Source organism: Argentina silus, assembly GCF_951799395.1.
Source record: "Argentina silus genome assembly, chromosome: 9".
Classification (NCBI taxonomy): Eukaryota; Metazoa; Chordata; class Actinopteri; order Argentiniformes; family Argentinidae; genus Argentina; species Argentina silus.
In genome coordinates this window covers 3927417-3949916 of record NC_139663.1, presented here as the reverse complement: position 1 = coordinate 3949916, position 22500 = coordinate 3927417, and the positions used below count along the sequence as shown (strand labels likewise).

The 22500-nt window shown below is 48.6% G+C and overlaps 2 protein-coding genes across 2 annotated transcripts in view; one reads left to right on the top strand and one right to left on the bottom strand.

The window, feature by feature from the left end:
- The window catches only part of dnaaf5 (dynein axonemal assembly factor 5), a gene marked incomplete at its 5' end in the record, with an annotated part of 23563 nt that extends 6826 nt beyond the window's left edge, over window positions 1–16737 (bottom strand). The window contains 9 exons of the mRNA XM_083676372.1: window positions 2226–2373; window positions 4305–4473; window positions 6110–6253; window positions 11172–11399; window positions 11940–12172; window positions 15042–15160; window positions 15453–15577; window positions 15700–15884; window positions 16185–16737. Of these exons, the coding sequence (XP_083532498.1) occupies window positions 2226–2373; window positions 4305–4473; window positions 6110–6253; window positions 11172–11399; window positions 11940–12172; window positions 15042–15160; window positions 15453–15577; window positions 15700–15884; window positions 16185–16737 (1904 nt within the window). The remainder of the gene's footprint in view (window positions 1–2225; window positions 2374–4304; window positions 4474–6109; window positions 6254–11171; window positions 11400–11939; window positions 12173–15041; window positions 15161–15452; window positions 15578–15699; window positions 15885–16184) is intronic.
- Window positions 16738–17369: 632 nt separating this feature from the next.
- The window catches only part of LOC310809240 (cAMP-dependent protein kinase type I-beta regulatory subunit-like), a 39994-nt gene continuing 34863 nt past the window's right edge, over window positions 17370–22500 (top strand). The window contains exons 1-2 of the mRNA XM_083676435.1: window positions 17370–17446; window positions 18528–18715. Coding sequence (XP_083532561.1) covers window positions 18542–18715 — 174 coding nt within the window. The 5' untranslated portion in view covers window positions 17370–17446; window positions 18528–18541. The remainder of the gene's footprint in view (window positions 17447–18527; window positions 18716–22500) is intronic.

Here is a 22500-nt window from a genome sequence, read left to right as displayed (position 1 = left end):
CAGACTTGTCTCACCAACACACACACACACACACACACACACACACACACACACACACACACACACACACACACACACACACACACACACACACACACACACACACACACACACACACACACACACACACACACACACCTCTCCCCCTCTGAGGGAAACTTTGATTTAGATCAACTACACTCACAGGAGTGAGGGTTGTATTCGCATACAGAGCATTCCTTCTACTTAGATTTCACCTTAACTGTTTAATAGCAGCCCTCAAATCCACATGAAACAAAGACATAATGTGTTTATGGAAGGAGCGTGTTTGAAGACACACACACACACCTACATACACACTCTTCCCTTTTCCCCTTGTTCTACTGCCGAGGTGTCATTATGTCATTTTGGTACGGGAACAAAGAGCCAAGATACTGTGTATCATTATCATTGTCGCCTTGATGAGAGAGTGTGTGTGTGTGTGTGAGTGTGTGTGTGTGTGTGTGAGTTCGTGGGCTGGGCTGTTCTCTACAAATATACAACAGAGGAGACTGTGTGCAGGAAGGCATTACTTAGCTAAATATGAGTGCACACTGTGTACCATAACTTGCCCTTCCCCAAACCCTTCACAGAAGAAGCCCTTCAACCCTGCTCAGATGAAAGGTGTCATATGATTGCTCACTTCTGACATTGCTTTGATGACATCCTACTGATAAGAAGGGAGTTGATAGCAGTGCAGGTGGCCTGGCAGACGAAGTGAGTTTGAGGAGGGGGAAGGGGGGGGGGGGAGACAGACAGAGACATCTCTTGTTACATGTTCACACCTTTATAAACTCTATATTGAGATTAAAGTCAAGCAGGATTTCCCTTTTTTGACAACAAGGGTTCTAGTCTGCCTGCCTTTTTTCTTTTTCTTTTTTTGGCAAACTTGTTGATGTCAAGCTGGCTTTGCTACAATTGTTCTACTAGAACATACAAAGAGAACCTAAACGACATGTTCTTTGCTCCCCAATCCAAACCAGAACACGACAGAACTAATATCCCTTCAGATTCCTCCGGCTACGGTGACACGCGCTGCGCAGTCGGTCATCGTGGCGACCCCCGCGTCGGCGGTGACGAGTTTTCCGCCGCTGAGTGATGGGGGACAACTGGTGTGACCGCGGTAACCACGGAGCACACGGCCCGGGCTTAACGCATTCCCCCAGATTAGACCTCAGGGCACGGGGTGGGGGGGGGGGGGGGGAGGCAGAGGAGGCATCCACATTCAGGAGCTCATCTCTGGGCAGCAGCTCGCCTCAGACACCCCCTTCACCGCCCTTCTCCATAAACCCCTGTTGAAAGACCACTCTTGGTAGAGGGGTGGTCAAGCACGGCGTTACTAACTCACTGACGACAGATCCAACCAGAACTGCACGTCCCCCACTGAAGGCATGTTGGTATGCCCCAATTTACCCTTTACAAGATGCCTGTGGTGGTAGATTTCATCCAGATCAGGGCTTGGGTCCATGTAACCCCTCCCAGGAGTTCTGCTCTAACTCCTCTGGGGCCACTTAGGCTGGGGTGGTGAGAGGAAAGCTGTGAGAAACAGTAACCCAGTCTCACGTCTTATATCACTCCAAGTGGATATCATCATGACTAGGGCCAGGAGTTTTTTCCTGACCGTGTGACCTGGCCCGGGAAAAACTCCTGACCCTAATTATGAGACCTCCAGTTCCATATGAGCCGTAGTCCATCAACCCCTGTTCTATACTAAACTGACCTTCCTATAGTCAGTGGAGCTTGAGGCTAGCCTGAGGTGGGAACACTCCTGTTCCTGATGAGGGTCCCCTGTCGCTGGGGTGCTAATTTGAGGGTTAATGAAGGGGTAGGTAGAAAAACACACAGGCAGTGCTAATGATGGGAACCCAGTCTGGGGAGATACACAGCTTACAGGGCAGAATGTCTGGAGAAATCCAAACAATCCAAAGTGAACATTTTAGTTAATTCTAATGAGCATGTGGAAATTCAACCTGGGCTACACACAGTGTGACTGTGTGTGTGTGTGTGTGTGTGTGTGTGTATGTTTTCACAGTAAAAACTTACTAACTGAACTTTTCACCTCTCCATTACCCACCTTGTCAGGGGCACATCCTGTTTTCACTTTTTGACGAAGCAGCGAGTCTAGCTCAGTGTGTGGTTTGGAGGTATGCGCTCATGTATTTGTGTGTGTGTGTGTGTGTGTGTGTGTGTGTGTGTGTGCGTCTCACCCCTTGGAATCCAGTGTGTTGGTGGCGTCCAGCAGCAGTTTGGACAGCATGGTAAAGATGTGCAGCCTCATCTCAGGGTCTCTCTCTGGGTGGAGACAGTTGTGCAGCAGGGGCATCAGCAAGGGGAGGAACTCTCCTATCACTGGGCCTGGAGGGAGGGAGGGAGGGAGGGAGGAAACACACACGCACACGCACACGCACACGCACACACACACAAGAGAATAGAGCATCTATTATTACTAATAGTGACCAGTCCTTACAGTATGGTCATCAGGACATCAGTGGAATGACCAGCCTCTGACACACAGGGACGATGGGTGGAAGGGACAATGCATGACAGTGTGTTACAGTAAGTCATAACAGACTGGATGGGAAATTTAAAAAATAAAAAAAGTGAAAGTGTTCCCAGCTCACACACACATGCTGACTGTGTGGCAGCATGTCAGTCCAGTCTGGGAGAGAGAGAGTGTGTGTGTGTGTGTGTGTGTGTGTGTGTGTGTGTGTGTGTGTGTGTGTGTGTGATGTGTCCCCTTGCCCTCTGAGGGCCCAGTGTTACACATAGCAGAGAGGAGACAGAGGATTTCCTGAGACTCCCCCAGGGACAGTGGGCCAGTGGAAGTGGTGAATGCTCCAGGAATGTGTGTGAATAAAATTCATGCCCTATTAGACAAACAGCGGCAGTCAGCGCAAAGGTGTCAGACCAGACGTCTCAAGGCCCGTCTCACATTGACCAAGCGGTGACCGCGGATATGAGAGGGCAGCGAGAGCTGGTCTGGTCTGGATTCCTCAATAGTGATACACGGTTACAGTGTACCGCTCTGCTCATCTGAGCATGGCAGGGTGTGGTGTTGGCACAGAGACAGTAAGGCTTTGTTTTTACAGGAGCAGAGGGTGCCAGACCAGAGACAATGAGAGAACGCACACACACACACGAGAACACACACGAGAACACACACACACACACACACACACACACACACAAGAACACACACACACAGACACGAGAACACACACACACACACACGCGAGGATGCACATACACACAAGAGAACACAGACACACAGACACGCGCACACGCACACACACACACACACACACAAAAGAAGAGCACTATGCCAGTATGCAAAGGAAAAGTTTATGCCTGGAAAATAGGCATGGGGACTGTTCACAGTTATGAGTAAGTGAAGCCGAGATGTTCTCTGCTCACAAACAATTCCAGGTGGACAATTTAATAGCAGGAAGGCGATGTTGTCTAGATGCAAAGTCATCCCCCTTCTCACAGACCCATGTTTCCCAGAATGCTCTGGTGGATGGCCAGAGGGGGTCAGTTGGGGCGTTGAGGGTTAACCCCCTCGGGGGATTTGGAGAGGAGTATTCTAAAAAGCACACACACAAAGAGGGGAGGTTCAAAGTGCTCTTGATGCAAAGGAAGGTCAAGACCAGGCCACTTTGGTCTCTTTGGGAGTTGTTTGAAGTGGTGACCCTGGCTTGGTTATCTGTGGACTTAAGAGTGGACTGGTCAGTTATGACTGGGGGGCTTAGGAGACATACTTCAGCTGCTTACGCTGTTCCCATTCAATTAGGAAGGAAAAGAGCAGTGGGGGGAGAAAGAGGGTAAGAGAGAGAAAGAGAGAGAGAGAGAGAGACCGGCGGTCCAGGATGAAAGCGTGGCGGAGCCGAGGTGCTGATGAGAGAGGATTATGGGGGATATGGGGGAGTAAAGTGATGTCTCAGCACTACAGAGAAAGTTCAACCCCCCCCCCCCCCCGCCCCCCCCGCCCCCTTGAGCCTGGTCTGAGACAGACTGGAGAGAGGAGGGGGCTTTACCAAAGTCATTGGGCTAACTGGGACTAATGACTATCTGTCTGCGTGTGTGTGGAGCTGGCATAATGGCAGCATTTATTGCCGTCTGTGGGTTTGTAGGGCCTAGACTGAAGATCATTGATTCAGTGACGAGAATATATAAACCCCTATTAAGGATTATCCCCCCCCCCCCCCACATCCCAAAAAAATAATAATTATATAACTGGTATCTCTAGGAGCGGGCCCACTAGAGCTAATACTTGGCTGTAGCCTCACCTGATTGGACGGCGATGACCTGGAACTGCAGTCTCTGGGGGGAGTAACTGGTCCAGATCGTCTGAGAGGCAGAGAGCCACTGGAACAGCTGGGCCATGTGCTGCCTGTAGAGGTCAGCTACGCCAGCCAGGTCCTGCACTCTACACACACACAACACACTCTCCTCCACCTGAGAGTGAGAGAGCGAGAGGGGGGGGGGGGGGGGGGGGGGGGGCAGAGAGAGAGAGAGAAAGAGAGAGAGAGAGTAAGAAGGAAAGGGAAAGTGACAGAAAGTGACGACAGCACAGGATGTAGACACGTTCATGACTGTGTCGCAGGTTTGGGAACTCAGTCAGCGACGGGAACAGAAGCATAAACAGTCGCATGGAAAGAAAAACACCCACATCTACATAGTCTGTCTACTCATCACAAGATCTAACACATGGAGCCAGACTTCAACACACACAGAGGAAATATTCACACAGAGAGACACACAGACACACAGAGAGACACACAGACACACAGACACACAGACAGCCTAGTCGTAATAAACATCAGCCGAGAGGAAAGAGTGAGAGAGGGGAGAGTAAACATTCAGTTGTCTCCTCAGGATAGAGGAAATGGCCTGTAGGCCACGTGGTCACGCGAAGGACACATAGACACTGTCTAACTGACGTCCTGAGTCACTGTTAACCCCCGCAAGACAGCCAACCACCCCCCCCCCTCCCCCCCTCCTTGACCCAGAGCCACCCCCTTTTCTGGGAAAACAAATGTCGCTTTTCCCGGGAGAGACGGGTCCGCGTCTGGTAAGGCCCAAGGCCATCCCTACCCCTCTCCCTCCCCCTCCCCCTTCCCCCCCCCCCCCCTCTCTCTCTCACTCCGTATGTCCCTGTCCCTGTTCTGTCCCCTCCCAGACTGGACACAGCGCCTGCAGACAGACAGCCAGACAGCCAGACAGCCAGACAGCCAGACAGCCAGACAGCCAGACCCTGAAGGCCAGTGCGGTGGCCCGCTGGCATGGGAGCCGGTCTTTTCCCGCTCATTCTGTCCTACAACAGGCCTGTGATTAGCCAACAAATAGACGACACTGAGACATAACAAAGGCTTAAGGAGGCTGACTCTTTAAGAGACTGACTCTGGCATCTGATGTTGTTGTCTCTTCTCCTCCTCCTCCTCCTCCTCCTCCTCCTCGTTGGTCCATATTCTAGGTTAACCACATAATGAGCGTCCTTCGCGGCAGGCGAGGCGTCCGGACGCTCGCGTGGCGTGTAATGGCCGCTGGCTGGCTGGCTGGCTGGCTGGGCGTGGCGGCGCTGAGTTGAGTTGATGACACGGGCGAGGCGGCGTGCTGACACACCTCTTGCGACGCGCCACACCGCGTCTCTCTTTCCAAAAAAAAAAAAAAAAAAAACGCCTCCTTTCACCCTCGGCTGGGTTTTAAAGTTCCACTCCAAAGGTGCAATTTCTGCTCCCTCTGACTAAGTGGGTAATTACAGCGTTCCCTGTGCCCACTTTGAACCAGGACTCACCATGCATGCCTCAAATAACTTCCCTGCTTCACAAAAACACGCTTCCAGTTCTAATATATATATATTTTTTTTAAATGTAAAAAGAGGGGACTGGAAAAAAAAAAGGTAAAAAAGAGGTAAAAGCACAGGTGAGATGGATGGGTGAGTTGTAAACTTCAAGCCCACAGGGGGGATGCTGGGAGATCAACAGACAGGACTGTGGGATTGCTCATTAGTGCTGCTGAGCTGCAGTATAGGCTGTAGGTCAATCCAAAATAGGTGTGTGTGTGTGTGTGTGTGTGTGTGTGTGTGTCCCACCTTGTCTGTCAGCTGAGGCTCGGGGGAGAGGCCCTGCACAGTGACCAGGACCTGCAGCAGCTGTAGACTGATGGAGCCACAGTCCCCCTCACACAGACACAGCAGAACATCCACGCATGCCAGCAACTGCTCCAGATACACCACCTAGGAGAGAGAGAGAGAGACATAGGGAGAGAGAGAGAGAGAGACATAGGGAGAGAGGGAAAAAGGTGTCTGATAAGCCCCTGTAGCAACAGCTGTCATGTTGAAGATGAGTGAAAAAAAGTTAGCTATCCTTCTGTCTCTCTAAGGCTCTCTCCCTCTCTCTCCCTCCCTCCCTCCCTCCCTCCCTCTCTGCCCTGCTACGTACCACCTGCTCCCTCTCTTCCCAGTAACACCATGCCCCCCCCCGGCCCCCCCCCCCCCCAAGTCCTCCTCCCTTGGTAGTTCTTTCCACATCACACAGACGCAGCTGACTACCCTACCCTAAGCTCTGTATTGTTTAGCAGTTAATACACGCCATGAGATGTTTCTTTCCATCTCAGCGTTTGATCTCCATCACTCTCCCCCCCCCCCCCCCCCCCCCCCCCCCTCCAGTTCTGCAGGGTGAGCTCATGTTTAGACAAAAGGCGCTCCGCTTCTGACCGATTTCCATGGCATCACTGGGATCACGGCCCTGTTTCCTGTTTTGCTGTGGCCTGTCATTAGGAAGGAGGGGTGGAGGAGGGGGGGTGAAACAGCCTCCAGGTGTTTGCTTAGGCCTAAAGGGGGAGGCGGGGTGGGGGGGGGCGAGGGGACTGGGAGAGACGGAGTGTGTGTGTTTGTGTGTTTGTACACACACACACACACACACACACACACACACACACACACACACCTTCCTTCCCTCTCTCTTGGACAAAGGAGTTTAAACGGTTAGTTTTTCAAGCAGACACTAGGAGGAGCACAACCTCTTTCCCAAGCAGCCAGAACGCAGCATGACACTTCACTGGGAAGGAAAAGAGTGCAAAGGAAAATAAATAAGAGGGAGGACTAAGAGGAGGTTGAAGTGGAGGGTCAGGAGTTCCAGGCTGCCAGAGAAAGGGGGCTACTCACACACACACACACACACACACACACACAACACACACACATGTTGACCCAGAGGGGATTGGTATAGGCGTGTGATGTGTGTCTGGACCCAGTTGTGTTTGTTTGTTAACACGCTGGTGGATAATATACTACCCTGAGAAGCCCACTCCTGAGGCAGGTTTGGTCTGCTAAGAGAGGGTGTGTATGATGGTGTTGATGACTGACATATCGACGATTCACTTACTTTAGACAAATGTACTTGCTGTAAGTCGCTTTTGGATAAAGGCGTCTGCTAAAATGTCAAAAATGTAAACGCAGATGTCGAGGGTGAAGGTGAAATATTAAGACAAATCACACAAGACTACAAAGACTACACAATCTCTCTCCTCTCTCTTTCTCTCTACACTAGCAATGTCCCCTGTGACAGCCCTGTGAGCTCCCCCCTGCCCCCCTGCCCCCCTGCCTGGCCTAGGCTTCCCCGGGGCTCCCCCCCCAACCTCCACGGACCTGTATCTCAGACACTCTCTCATGGGTTTTCTCACACCGTTTCCCCCCTCTGTGTGAACAAGCTCACCAGTTAGTTGGTGGGGGGGGGGGGGGGGGGGGGTGCTCTCTTCTCCACAGCTAACCCAGCTAGAAACAGCACTACTAGGTCAGGGTTTCCCCTATGACACAACACACGTAGGGGACACGCGCAGCAGGAGACTCTGACGAGAGGAGACTGAGGAGACGTTTTAACAGCCGACACCAAAACAGCCATTATGGGCCTGGGAGGCGGGAGAGGAGAGGAGAGGAAAGGTCGTGGAAAAAGAGTGGCGTTCTTGTAATTATTGTGTGTTCCACCTGGAGCCTGGCGAGCGGAGAGCGCCACACCTGGTTGGTTGTGTGGGCCTGCGCACGCTCTAGAGGCCTCGTTACATGGAGCTGTCTGTCTTGTCTCCGGGTCTGTCTGTGTCTGTCTGTGTCGGTCGGTCTGTCGGTCTGTTTTGTCCACTACTGTTACCCCAATTACACACCCCGCCGCTTTCACCTGGCACACCAGGGAGAGGATTCTCTGACAGCGCCTGACGTTGCCGTGACAACGGGTAAACACACCCACACACACACCCACCCACACACACACACAGGCTAGGGCCGTGACCCGGGCTCGTGGGCCCACAGGTGAGGCCGGCACATGTACTGCAAGCCCAAGCTGTCCATCTTCTCCTTCCTATCCTTTTTCTCTTCTTTCTCTTTCAAGAGCAAGGTGAGTAGGCCACTGCTGTCAGCGATGACATAGAGCAGGCAGGTGTGCGTGAGAGGAGGCATGTCGCTGTGTGTGTGTGTGTGTGTGTGTGTGTGTGTGTGTGTGTGCGTGTGCTTGTGAACATTGGCCGCCAAAGCGCCACCAGGCCGAGGTCTCTCAGCGTTTGCACAGACAAGATGAAAGAAGACAGAACCTCACCGCTCCCCCTCCCCCTGCTCCCCTTTGCTACTGTGGGTCAGCACTTTTACAGTGCCTTACTGAGAGATGTTCTCTTTTAACTGGGGGTTGTAAATATGCCTCCTCTTCACCTAAGGGCCTCTCTGCCTCTCTCTCTCTCTCTCTCTCGTGCCTGCCTGTTTGCTTTAGCTCTGCAGATGTGCGATGCCTTCGTTGCCACAGTAACCCGCAACACAAAGGCCCTCAGCTGTGGAGTGAGGGTGTGTGTGTGTGTATGTGTGTGTGTGCTGTGGTCGGCTCCCAAAGTCTCGGTGGAATGGCACCTCTCCGCGACACACCATAGGTGATTTATAAACAAACACCTCATATAGACTCACCGTATGGCTACAGTCCACGCTTGTAAAACACGGTAGTTTAACTCTCTCTCTCATAGTGAATTTATAAAAGGAGGGTATTTTTTTCTCTTTTTTTGGTAAAGCTGCTGTTCGTTTATTTTCGGACATCGCTTTCTTTCCTGGAAAAAACACACACTTGAAAGAGCAAAAGAGCTTGAGTGCGCAGAAGCTCTATATCAGCTTCCACATCTTCAAGGGGCTCCGCTGGTCTCTGCAGAGCAGCGTGGTTTCGCCATCGCTTTGAAGATTATTTATGTTTCATTTCTTAACTGCTTCTTTTTGTCCAAGTCAAACCTCGCTAGCGCAAGGGGCGCAAAACTCCCTAATGTCGGACGGATCAAAAGGCAGCGTTGTTTTCGCCCACTAAAGTTGACTTAAAAAGCACAGCGTCTGAGTCTGCAGTTTCACATCTTGTTTTGAAGCCGACATCTTAGTCCTGTACCACAGCTGCCTCAAATGTCTTGCATGACTAAAAGCAATTAAGACTGCTATCAAAAACAACCCAGCTGGTCCCACATCCATGATCTAGCTTATGTCGGGTGTGTGTGACTGTCTGTCTGATGACTGTGTCTGATGACTGTGTGTGTGTGTGTATATGTTTGCGTGCCTGAGTGTGGCTTTATGTGTGTTTCAGTTAGACGCAGGTGCTCCTCTCTCCCACTCGTGTGTGTGTGTGTGTGTGTTATTTATGGCTGACCAGCGACCTGGCCCTGCTCTCTGCCGTGTGGTGAACCCTGCTTGTTTTCTAAGAATGTTGCAGGTGCGTCTGAGTGAACCGCCTGCTCTTTCATGCCACTGCTGTGGCTGCGCTGCCCCACTCCGATGCCCAGGGACCGGAGACCAGGATACCAGAGGTCTGCCTCCATCTGTGTGGGAGCGTGTGACCCTGCCCGCCCAGCTCCATCGCGCTCTGACTGACCCCCGACGGACGGGTGCTGGGGGTCCGCTTCCCCTCGCGTCTGTCACCGGCCTTGACAGAACCCTCTTTGAAATTTTAGGGCCTGAATAGGGGGAAGAGGGGTGTTGAAGGCCGCTGGACGGCTATAAAAAAAACAAAGCCAGGCTGCCCTGCCGCTGCCTGTGTCTGTTCTAGAACGGCCGGGGGGGGGGGGGGGCGGTGGTGGGGTCAGAACAGACACGCAGGGGTCAGCAGAAATTAGTGGGCTTTTATTATTATTATCCCAGAGAGGAAATTCTTTCAGGCCCCACTGGGGGGTCATGGGTAACGGGTGACTCACTGCAGTGGCTCGCTCAAAAAATAGCCCTGTCCACGTCCACGTCCCCGTCCCCGTCCACGTCCACCTCCACCTCCACCTCCACCTCCACCCACCAGAGGAGAGCAGGGCAGAGGAGGGTTATTTTGATATCAAAGGGAAATGAATTTGGGACAAGAGGAAGGGAAGAGAGAGCCTGCTCAGGCCGCGATGGTATTTTTCCACTGAGAGACACAAGGGGATGTTAGTCTAGAACCGCTTCTTTCTTCAACAAGAAAAATAATGTTTCAAATGTGTGGGGTTATGAGAGGACGTTGCGTGTGAAGCAAGCCATTTTGGAAGATCAATTTTGAAATGGTAGATTTGGAAAAACAACATGTGCTGAACTATCAGTTAGTCAAGTCTGCGTTTTGGGGTATTACTCAATGGTAAACCTTGTGAACTCACAGGAGTGAATGAGTAATCCCTTTTAGAAGAGATGCTTCTTACCAAAGCCCTAATGAGAGATAATTCAACTTATCTTGACATTTAGTTCAGTTATGAAAAATTAAGCAAGGACCATTTGGCTGCAACATGCTATTAACCCTATTGACGGAGCAGAAAAGGGCCTTTGAAGTCATTGCGAACTTCACTAGACAAGAGTGTAGAAATAGAATGACACACACAGATAAGGACAAGAAACATGGCAACCCAACCACAAGGAAAGAGAACATGGCAACCCTGAGATGAGTCCCCCCTCAGATAGACTTTGACAATCATACTTTGACATTCATTCTGCTGCCACTTTGGTTTGATGTCGTCTTTGATTTAATTTGATATATTATTTTGATATTGTTTTATACTGCATTGTTGAGAGCTGCTCATGAAGTAAGCATTTCACTGCACCATTTGCAGTGGCCCTCTGTAACTTGTGTTTGTGACAATAAACTTGACGACTTTGACTTCGACCTAGAGGTCGTAGGTAGGAGGTGTGTGTTCACCTGCTGGGACTCCTGACAGACGTCAACATGGGTCAGCGTGTCAGCGATCTGCTGGAGGTGTGGCCTCAGGAGGTCCCCAGAGCAGCCCCCCAGCACGGCAGCGAGGACCATGAGGGGGGTCCAGGGGGAGGAAGACGAGGAGGAAGAGCTCTCCACGTGAGCCAGGAGGAGCTTGAGGAAGACCTCTGGGCTGACGAAGCTCCCCAGCAGCTTAGCAGATGCCAGACACTGCAGACAGAGAGAGAGAGAGAGAGAGAGAGAGAGAGAGAGAGAGAGAGAGAGAGAGAGAGAGAGAGAAGGAAATCATTAATAATCTGTCAGCTATGAGACCCACAGGCTTCCTCTTTAGGCAGGTGCATCCCAAGTCCTTGAGCGCAGACGAGCCTAGCCTAACAGGGACATAAGACACATACATCACTGCTGCTGTCTACTAAAAGGCCGGCAGATTTGTCCTCTGATCCAGCTTGTATGACATCAACACAAGATCAAACAATTCAACACAATAGCTTTGAAATCTGTCGGAAAAATGTGTGACTGAAAATAGCAGTAACACTTGGCGCTCGACAGAGGAAGGTAAATGCTATTTAGTTGACGATGACTGATCAATTGTCTGTCTTCAACTTGTTGGATAAAGATCCATAGACTGGAGTAACAAAGTAACAGACAAGCACCGTACATTGCAAGTACAACGATGTACAGTACTGATGACTTCAGATGAACTTTGACCTAGGCATACCCTCCCACCCCCCTCCCCTCCCCTCCACTCACGTTGGTGACCACCTCCCTCTCTGGGTCTGTGCAGGCTCGGTACAGGGTTGAGAGCAGAAGCTGCAGGTGTTGGGTGCAGTGGTCCTCAGCATGGAGCAGCAGCAGGGAGAGCAGCTGGGAGGTCTTCATCCGCGTGGCCTCCACCCAGTCTGTCACGTCTGTGGCCACGGCGGGAAGCAGCTTGGACAGGTTCCTCACCACCAGCTCCCTGCAGCCCAGCCCGGGCCTCTCCACTGGGGAGGGAGGGAGGGGGGGAGAGAGAAATGCAGGGTGAATTGTGAACGTATGTTTAGTGTCATGGAGACAGGGATGAATCAGTTACAAATCTGCAAGCTGTACCATGGGACTGTTATGCTGATGCGGCATTTTGAAAGATTATGGAATGTTCCATTTAAAAAGGGTTCCAGAATGTAGTTTTAAAGAGGATTTTGCTCCTCCATAATTTTTGAGGGATTTCTGCTGTCCAGTGGACTGGGTCTCACTCCAGTCTAAATCCCATTTTCCAGACATATCTTTTTGAACGATAGAGATTCCCTCTCCAGGGGACTTGTCAGAGCAAGTGGAAGCCCTCAAGTCCACACCCTTCATCCCTCACTCCCTCTCTCTCTCTCTTTCTCCCCCCCTCCCTCCCCCTCTCCAATAAGCCAGCTAATGAGAGAGGAAGAAGGGAAGGGGGTGATAAATCAGACAGAAACACACTAGGGGACAAGACAAAACAAGCCCATTTCTGGTCGTCTCAGTGTCTTGACAGTGACCCTGTCAGATGGGGGGAGGGGGGGGGGGGGGTTTGTTTAGATTTACGACTGCGGGAGAGAGAGAGACCTTGTCCCCTCTTTTCCTGTCCTGGAGCACGGCCCCGTATCCATCAGCATAGTGTCACACAGTGTGGGACTGGGGACCAGCATTGGGGGCCTCTGACTCTGACTCTGACCCAGATACAGTATGAAGTATGAGCCATGTAACTAGGATATGCCCCCCCCCCCCCCCTCCACACACATACACATACACACACTTAGCCTCTCCCTATGGGCAGGGTGACCATGTTCACGTTCAAACACATCCATGGCCCGGGGCCCAGGCCCAGGCCCTATCTCTCCCCGGCATCGCAGCGCCTTCCTACCAGAGCCGGCTACACTGTCATTATTCCTGCAGTCTCTCCTGCTGCACCGGGAGAGACTACAGCCACTGCACCTGCACCCTTCCCCCTTAATAACCCCAAATCATCATAATAATCACTCGTAATGGTATTTTTGGTATTCAACTGAGCCACAGCAACAACCCCCCCCCTGTCGTTCCACTGGTGGGTAGTCATGTTGGGAGAGTATGACGTCAGCAGCTGTATGTCCAAAGTATGGAGGGGATCAAGACGCAGTGCTATGCAGTCCCTGACTAAGCCCAGGAGGTCAAGAACAAACCTCGACACTTGTTAGGTGAAAAGGTGAAAACTAGAGCCCTGGTCAGGTCGCAGGCAGGGTCAAGGGAACCTCCTGGCCCTTGGTAAAACATAATAAACTACTCTCCCTTGTATAGAAAATAAACAGAAGGCATGGAAGAGGAAAAGGCAGGGCAGGGCTGTTAATAAAGAACCCCTGGTGTCCACCTGCTGACGGCCGTGGAAAGTCACCGACAGGACCTCTCCTTCCTTAACCCCAGGATACAGGGGTTTCCTCATTACACTGCTGACAAACATTATTAATAGGTGGTAATAAGTGCTTGGGGAGGTAACAGGCAGTGTTTTGTCCCAACTTAGGCGCCCTTCCAGCTACTCACAGAGAGAGGTGTGTGTGTGTGTGTGTGTGTGTGTGTGTGTGTGTGTGTGTGTGTGTGTAACCCATCTGGAAGGTCTTCTTTCTACCCAGCCTGTGTACTTGGTGCCATTACTCAAATCCGAACCCCCCCCCGCCCCCCCTTAAGGTAATTCCTAAGGCACAGGTCCACCCCTCACCTCATCTACCCATTAGTATTTGTCTGGGATTGTAATTAGGGTGTTATTAGGGTGTTATTAGGGTGCCAATGTGTCAACAACAAGCAGCTATCTATCAAACACACAGTGTTTCTGTCTATGAGTAAAAATCCCTTTATAACCTAGCATATAACCGACCTATGATGCTAAAAAAAAAAAAATCCTACCCATCTTTTTACCCTGTTTAAAATATGATCAAGCATGATGTGAATTAATGTCAATATAATGTAATATTATATCACGTGAGAAGAGTGATCCCACAGAGAGGACTGCATGTAGCCTACCCTGTACATGCAGTGAAACACCACGTAGGCAGATGGGAGTCATGAGGGGGTAGATCACTAACACAGCTGCCCTCCCGTAACGCCAACCATCCATCATCCCCTCCAAAGACAGCTACCAATAAAGGCAGCTGAACTGCATCTGACCCACTTCCAATCTAGACCAGTAAAGCAGCGAGGGTACTGGCGACGTTAAAAAAGCCCAAAAGAGGTCACAAACCTCTGTTAAAAATCGGCACCACAGATTACCTCTTCATTTTACATCAATACACTGAACATTTACCTATAAATCGCATTCATTCTTCTCTAACTAGGTTACAGTACGTGAGTGATGCGCGGGTCAGCTGTTCATCCACAGCCACCCGCGGTCGCTGATAACCCGTCGGCAACCGCCCGACTAGAAGTGATAAAGTGAAAACCTGAGGTCTGCACCCGACCCTAACCTGCACATATAGGAAATACGCTGCAGCCTACATTTCCCTTTTTCTGCCCAAAGGTTCCCAAAGGCATTTGGCGATGGGGTGTGTTTTTGGGGCACGTAGAGTTAGGCCCTAAAGATTAGGTTTACACACTAATGCTGGATCCAAACAATAAAAGGAAAACCTCAATGTAGCCTATAGATATAAACTGCACAAGACGTATACATTTGTGGATTTTTTTAATTAATTGTTTTCTCTTTATTCAACTCAGCCCATCCACACGATATGTCCTGATATAACCAGGGACTGCCGGTTATGAGTCAACACACGCATCACTCCGGTACGTTCAGTGAGGGCCATTAACGCCTGCCTCTCTCTGCAGTGGGAGCAGGAGCAATTCAGGTTACTAATCCTCGACATCCTCTCTGAGGTTACTCACCTCCTGCAGGGTAGAGAGCAGGCGGGGTCATGAGGAAGTCCATCTTGTCCTTCAGATCCTCCTCATTCTCCTGCTCCCACTGGGAACCTGTCTGTCTCCACAGGTCAGCAGCCAGCAGCCTAGAGGACAGAGAGAGGAGCATGACCATCAGTCATCCAGCTAACCCCCTTACTTAGGCTACCCCCTGCCAGCAAACCGACTGTCACTTTAAGACAAACAGGAATAACACAGTCAGCCTTGAGCCTTGTTGTGTTAGCCTGTCCCATTGGAACAAAACACCTACTGTATAGGCAGGTATCTGATCAACACACTCAAATGTGATGTCTTGTACGTGGCAGAGTTCAACCCCAGTGAGTTGGTGCTATCCAAACTAGGGGCGGGAACAGGAATGGGTTTGTCGTAGCTACCAACCTGATCTCTGGGATGTCATCACCGAGGCTGCTCAGGAGGAGGGGGATGAGCTTAGGGAAGTAGGAGTATCTGTCCCTCAGGTGGAGGAGCCAGTTCCCTACCACTATGGTCACAGCTTTTCTGGCCTGGAGGAAAGATGGGAAGGGAGTGAGGGCATGTTTGGTAAGGTCATTTGTTTACTTTCGATATGATTTGAGAACACAACTGACGTAACTGTCCCAGTCTGAGTTAGAACCACAGTAGTTACCTGTGGAGACTCGTCAAACAGTCTTTGGGCCAGGTGAGAGAGCACGTCATCCACGTTCTTCCCAGTACCATACTGAATGACCGCCCCTGTGGCCTCAATGACCGACACCCGAACCCGGGAGTGCTGGTGAGAGATGGTCTGCATCAGGGGCTTGACCAGAGTCTCTGCCTGCATGTGGAAATGTTCTGAGGGAAAAAAGAGGCCCATCAGACTACAGCACAGAGGAAAGCAAGGTGACTCACATCAAAAGTACAAACTGTGATAGTAAATCTTGATAACAACTACACAAACATCATTGCTTTCGGTACTGATACAGGGTGCTAGTATTTCAACAGGAAAGCGCATTGTTAATGCAGTTTTAAAACTGACACAGTAAGCTGTCGCAAAACATGGCCGAGAGCCATGCTACCATGGCAACACACTCACACAAACTTTAGCTAGCTAGCTAGCTAGCCAACTTTCTAACTCGAAGCACACACACCTACCTGGTACACATTTTGCAAAGTTCACAGTGCATTTGCAGCTCTCCCTTTTGACGTCTGGATAAGGGTCGACGATTGTTCTCTGCAGTATCTTTATCATGTCATCGAGATATGGAGCTAGCTGCTTCCCACACACTTCCACGATTAGGATCAGCACCTCCACCATAGACAACCTTAGTTCCTCCGCTGGCTCCAGGATCTCTTTCCCACCAAGCCGCTGGGCCAGAGAGGGCATGAGATAAGGCAAAGAATCCTCTGGTTGAGGAACGCATCGAATAAAATCTCCGATCATGTGTATGGCAGTCTCCCTGCATCTTTCCATAGGATCAGATAGGCATTTCAGCAGGGATTTCAGAAGGCAGGAGAAAACCTCTTGTAACACTCCGCTTGAAAGCCCTTTATCGATTGTTTCTCTTTTGATTGATTCAAGCGCTCGTTTTCTTGTGGTCTTGCTGTCTTCATTGAGACAGTTTAGATGTCGGGCAAGTGCTCTCAAAACTTCAGCTGCAGCATGTTCATCTCCTGCTGCCATCGTTGCCATTTTCAATGTTGACATGGCAACCAGCAGAATTACGACAAACAGACACTACTTTACGGTAGCCTTCAAAACCAAGAAAACTTAATGTGTGTGTGTGTGTGTGTGAGATAAGTCCAACTATAGAAGGATGAATATAGTAAGTGTTTGACTATAGTCACTCATGTATTATATAGAATGTAATATTGATGAGATAACATATTATAATTGTATCAAACCAATAACAGGACTATATACAATCTTTGTTTAATCCTCCTTAGGTGTGTGTGTGTGTGTGTGTGTGTGTGTGTGTGTGTGTGTGTGTGTGTGTGTGTGTGTGTGTGTATGTGTGTGTGTGTGTGTGTGTGTTCACAACTTCCATCACACGTCAATAGGATAGTAATAAAAGTCAGTGACAGATCAAAAAAAACATCCAGCCACTGGGCAAATTCAATTTGCATCACGTGTGTTGAATTATAAGACAACCCACATAAAGCATAAGGACAACCGTGACACAATATGCATTTAAACATTTCATGTGAATAAATAAAATCTTCATGCTGGCCTCCAAGAGCGGCTTTGCGGTCGAAAGTGACAGCTTGACGTCATTGGGACCGACGCAGAGCGCTAGCCGAGAACGGAGGCAACAGAAGCCGTCGCAGCAGCAGCATCCTAGCTACGGAAAAGAGTAGCCTACCTTGCGAACATCCTTTAGCGTCACAGTGAACTGAGCATCCCCGGAAAAATAACGGTAAGACAGTTTTGGCACGAAATATCAGATCATCCTACACAAAGTCAACCTCCTGAAATAGTTCATGATGAGCCAAGCTCACCTAATATGCGTTGCTTTGTACCATCGAGTATTTATGATCTAATCGCGTCGTTGTAATAGCTACTGCTACAGTACAATAGCTGTCATGACTTCACGGAGCCTCGGAGGAGGAGGAGGAGGAGGCTGTGAGAGGCTGTGATAGCGCTTAGCATGTTCTTATCTTGATGCACTAAACGCTTCCAGCTGAACAGGTGCTCTTATTAGCTCATGGAACATTTTTTTTTTCTACCTCACACTCATTATATAAAAGCTTGCCGATTTTTAGACCGTCCTTATAGATACTAGCCTACTGTAAAGCAGTAAGTCATGGCTAACGTCAGGCAGTTGACTTGGTTCAGCTAGCTCTACAGTCAGATTAGCTTCCTAGGTCTGACTCGTATAAATCATCCTAACGAGGTGATGGTTTTGCTGATGTGTTGGCTTTCTAGCGCGGAAGTGTATTTCTGGAGACTGTCAACATGCAGTAATCTCTTTCTCTGATCATCTAGGTTGGACTTTTTTTTTTGGACAGGTTATTCACAAGTAGTTTAGGGAAATACTTCAGAGCTCTGTTTGATATTTATCCAATGGGGCTAATCAATGTGTTTTTCATACGTTCTAGTTATGTCCACAGGATTCATATTCCACTGAGATGTATACAGTATAGTACCGTACAGTTAATAGCTATTTGATCAACTATACACTTCTACAACTGAATGAGACATTGAAGCTGTCCAACTGTACTGGTACTGAATATGATTTGACTTGTAAAGAATGCCATTGCTTTGATAATGCACATGAACATGTTCATCTTCATCAGCAAGCACTATAACCTTGACTCGAGATGAATCTCTGGTTAGGACACCCAGCGTCTATCACAACATCTAAGGGAATGCAAACTGACAGTAACTCTATTGACAAGGTCCCTCAGAGAGACACAAACAACCAGGGGCTGAAATTCTCTCCCATTCTCACCCCCTCCCCTCCTCTGCCCTCCTCTCTTTCCCCCTCTGCACCACAGAGATAAAAGATAAGATGGCCACCTCCTCCTCCAATCTGGAAGAAGACGAGAGTCTGAAAGGCTGTGAAGTTTTTGTGCAGAAGCACAACATCCAGCAGATCCTCAAAGAGTGCATTGTCAATCTGTGCATCGCCAAACCTGAGCGTCCTATGAAGTTCCTGCGGGAGCACTTTGAAAAGCTGGAGAAGGTTTGTGAAATCTGTGTTTTCCTTGTGTAACTTCTATCTGTTTTGGTGTTGTCTGCAGATGTTGTTGGCAATGTTATCACTCAATGTTATGCGTGAATTGAGTCTATTTAATTGCACAAAGCAAGAGAAAAAAATGATAGTGGTGTCAACTAATCAATTCATAATAACACACTTGTTAACCTGAAAGCATTGTTATTGTGGGGAAGGCTCTTGTTGACGCTTTAGTCAATGTACAGTAGTTTCATTTCATTGACATGGATTTACTTGTATTAGCCTACACACCATAATGTACAATATGCAGAAATGGACTGTTGTGCCCATGTTTTGTTCTTGTTTCGGCTATCCTAAATAATCAATTACAAAGAGAGAGATAGAGAAGGGTTATCTTCTGAATGGCTCCTATGATGCAATGCACATTACTTACTTTTTTATTTATTTATTTATTTATTTAAAAAAAATTTAAAATCACTTTTTTTTTTTTTTTTTCCACAGAGGGTAGCCTATGTTAATGTTGATACAGTTCATGCTTTAGCCTCCTTGTTGTATTCTGACTGCTTGATAACTGATTTTACCTCAGTATATTAGGGAGTAGATAAGCTGATGGTTGTTTGTTATGGTTATGCTACTGTACAATGCTTCTGAGTTCATCACATAATGGAGTTGGACATTAGCTGTTTGGAGTATTTGGGGCAGACAGAAAGGCACTGTGTGTGCCCCGTTCTCAATCCTCGGATCAGACAACGGACATTGTGTAGGTGTCTGTGTGGGAGAGACTGGGGACCTCTGCCTATTTGGCTGGTGGATTACAGAATGTATTTTCATAATGATGTGAATATGAGAGGATCGAGGACAGAGAAAATAAATGGGAGGGGGGGGGGGGGCTTGCAGCACATTGCCTGGCCTGTCTGTACAACGTGACTGCTGCTCTCCGGTGAATGTGTTCACTCCGGCTGCCGCTTCTGTAGCAAGATGCATTTTAGATGAACCCCAGCTGAACATTCAACCTTTGATGACTCTGATTCTAAGAGCACTGCTCCTGTTAGAACTGGAAGTTTCTGTCAGCCACACCGTACCATGTTGAGGAATCACATAGGCTTATGTGGCCAAACTATTTGAGTGTGTGTAGGTCAGCAGCGTTATTACTTGCTCAATGACAATACATGTGCAATAGACGTTGAATGCAACATAACAAGAAAGGTGGTATTGGGTGGTTACTAGCCTTCCCCACGAAATGATGACCTCAAACATTTTGCCTAGCCTATACAGTATCACCTTCTGCTCTTGGGGTCACAGTGCTTTGATGAAGGATCATGGTGGAGCCACGTCGTGTCTTGTGTTTCTGAACAATAGGCTCTTCTCTTAAAGAGCTAAATAGGCAACAGAGGTGTCTGTTGTGCTGTTCTGCACTGTGCTTGGCCCAAGGTGACTCTAGGTCTAGGTGGAGAAGCCTCAACAGGAGAAGTGATTGTGTGGTAGCATCAGATACAGGGGGGTGATGAGGTACGTGAGGAGTGAGGAGAATGCCTAGGGGAGAAAACGGTGAAGACTTACTGTCTCCCTTCGCTGCAGTGTGATTGTGTGTGTGTGTGCGTGTGTGCGTGTGCGTGTGTGTGTGTGTGTGTGTGTGTGTGTGTGTGTGTGTGTGTGTGTGTGTGTGTGTGTGTTTGGGGGTCGGGTGAACACAGTAGCTGATGATTTCTCTGTCCCAGTTGCATTCTTAACCTCAGGCTGCGCCGAGCATCCTTCATCCAGGTTAAAGACGCTCAGATCATATCATGTAAACATGTTGTATTCTAGTCATTAAAGACCATCTGCAGAGAGTCTTGTCCGGTGACGTCACAACAAATAGTATACATTCTAATAGGGAGACTGAAACAACCAACTCACAACAACATAACACAAGCGGCGCAAGTACTGTAAAGTCAGAACAGTGTCAGTAAACAATCCCCAGTGCTAGAATCAGACATTGTAACACCATGGTACAATACCAACCATGGTTGATGCTGTAAATAGCCAACACTGTAGCTGTTGAACTCCCAGTACACTTCATGCTCTGTGTTGTGATGTGATAGAGGATTACAGGATAGGGGACTTTCAGCACACCGGTGTGTCACTGGGATTATAATTCAACCCTTCCATTCATACGTCCGATATTATAGTCTGCTGGGTTCAGATACGAATTCAGAGGTCAGAGTGTCTGTGTCTGTGTCTGTGTCTGTGTCTGTGTCTGTGTCTGTGTCTGTGTGTGTGTGTGTGTGTGTGTGTGTGTGTGTGTGTGTGTGAGTGAGTGTCTGTGCAGTGCATTTACAGTACCTGTCCTAGCTGCAGCGCTAGCCCCCGACAGATTCTGTTGTCAAGGAGACAGCGGAGTACAGAGTAAAACTCTCGCTACTAGTGCTGAATCTGTAGGGACTAAATTGCTGCAGAGTCAGAGAGTGAAGTTGAATGCTAATTAACTCGTGTAGCATGCATACTGTTGATGCTGTGAAATTAGACACATGCCTGCCTATCCATTCCCCTATCTAACCCTGACCCTAACCCTAACCCTAATGCAATCACCATGCCTCTTTGAATCTTTATGGTGCATGAAGTCATTTTGGTCCACTTACAAATTCCCAAGGAAATATATATAATATATAATAATAATTTATAATATATACAAGAAAGTATAAGACATTATCATATTATACAGTAAGGCTATTATCTCCATTGTGCCATGTCATGTTATCCCATAGCGTGAATGGCTCGATATAGTATAGGCCAGGACCAACTCTGACCTTCTGGAAGTGAATTTCATGCAATTTCTACATTAGTTTTTAACATCTTGAGCAAATGACTTTCTCTCTCTCTCTTTCTCTTTCTCTTTCTCTTTCTCTTTCTCTCTCTCTTTCTCTTTCTCTCTCTCTCTCTCTCTCTTGCGTTGAAATCCGCCTGCCTTTTTTTCTACTTTTTTTTATGAGAGAAATTTCCATACCTACAATGCATGAACATTTCTGTCTGAACTAGCATGTTTGTTAGCTTTGCTGTGGTGGGCTGTCACTGTGTAATAATAGACACATAGATAATAATGACTGCCACTGGTGTGGGAACGTTTGAGGAGCTCTGACAAGCTGCCCGGTGACACATTATTCGCTGAGCCACCTGGATTTATAGATCGTTGAAATGTTCGCAGATTTGTTTCTCTCCCCTTGAAAGGAACAAATAACTTTTCCAGACATGCAGAAAAGAATGAGCGAGTCATGTAGACGTTTGAATTCAGAAAAATATGAATATTAAACCAGCACTGAGGTAAACCAAGGAGTTACTGAGGTAAACAGAGAGACTATTTTCCAGCAGCAGCCAGATGATTACCTACCCACCTACCAACCCATGCATTTGTATTTTTTGTGGGTCACGTCTTTTACATTTCATTACATTTTTAACCATTTCATAACCGGTTTATGTGGTCACTTAGTCAAAAGCAAAATAAACCAAAATTGGCATCCCTAGGTATGACATAATGATGAGCCCACTAGACCAGTGTTGTATCATCACTAGCTTGCCCTCCTAGTCTTTGTTTTACAGTACAGTCCCTGCCTGCAGTGTAATGTACACACGTCTATGAACTCCCCATAGAGCTGGGCTCCCTATGGAAGCTGTGTCCTCAGTGGGGAGTATGGAGGAGCAGAGGAGAGAGAGAGAACTGTAGCCTGCAGCCTTGAGAACCAATGTTCAGTCACGCTGTTCACACACACACACACACACACACACACACACACACACACACACAGTATAGTAGAGACACA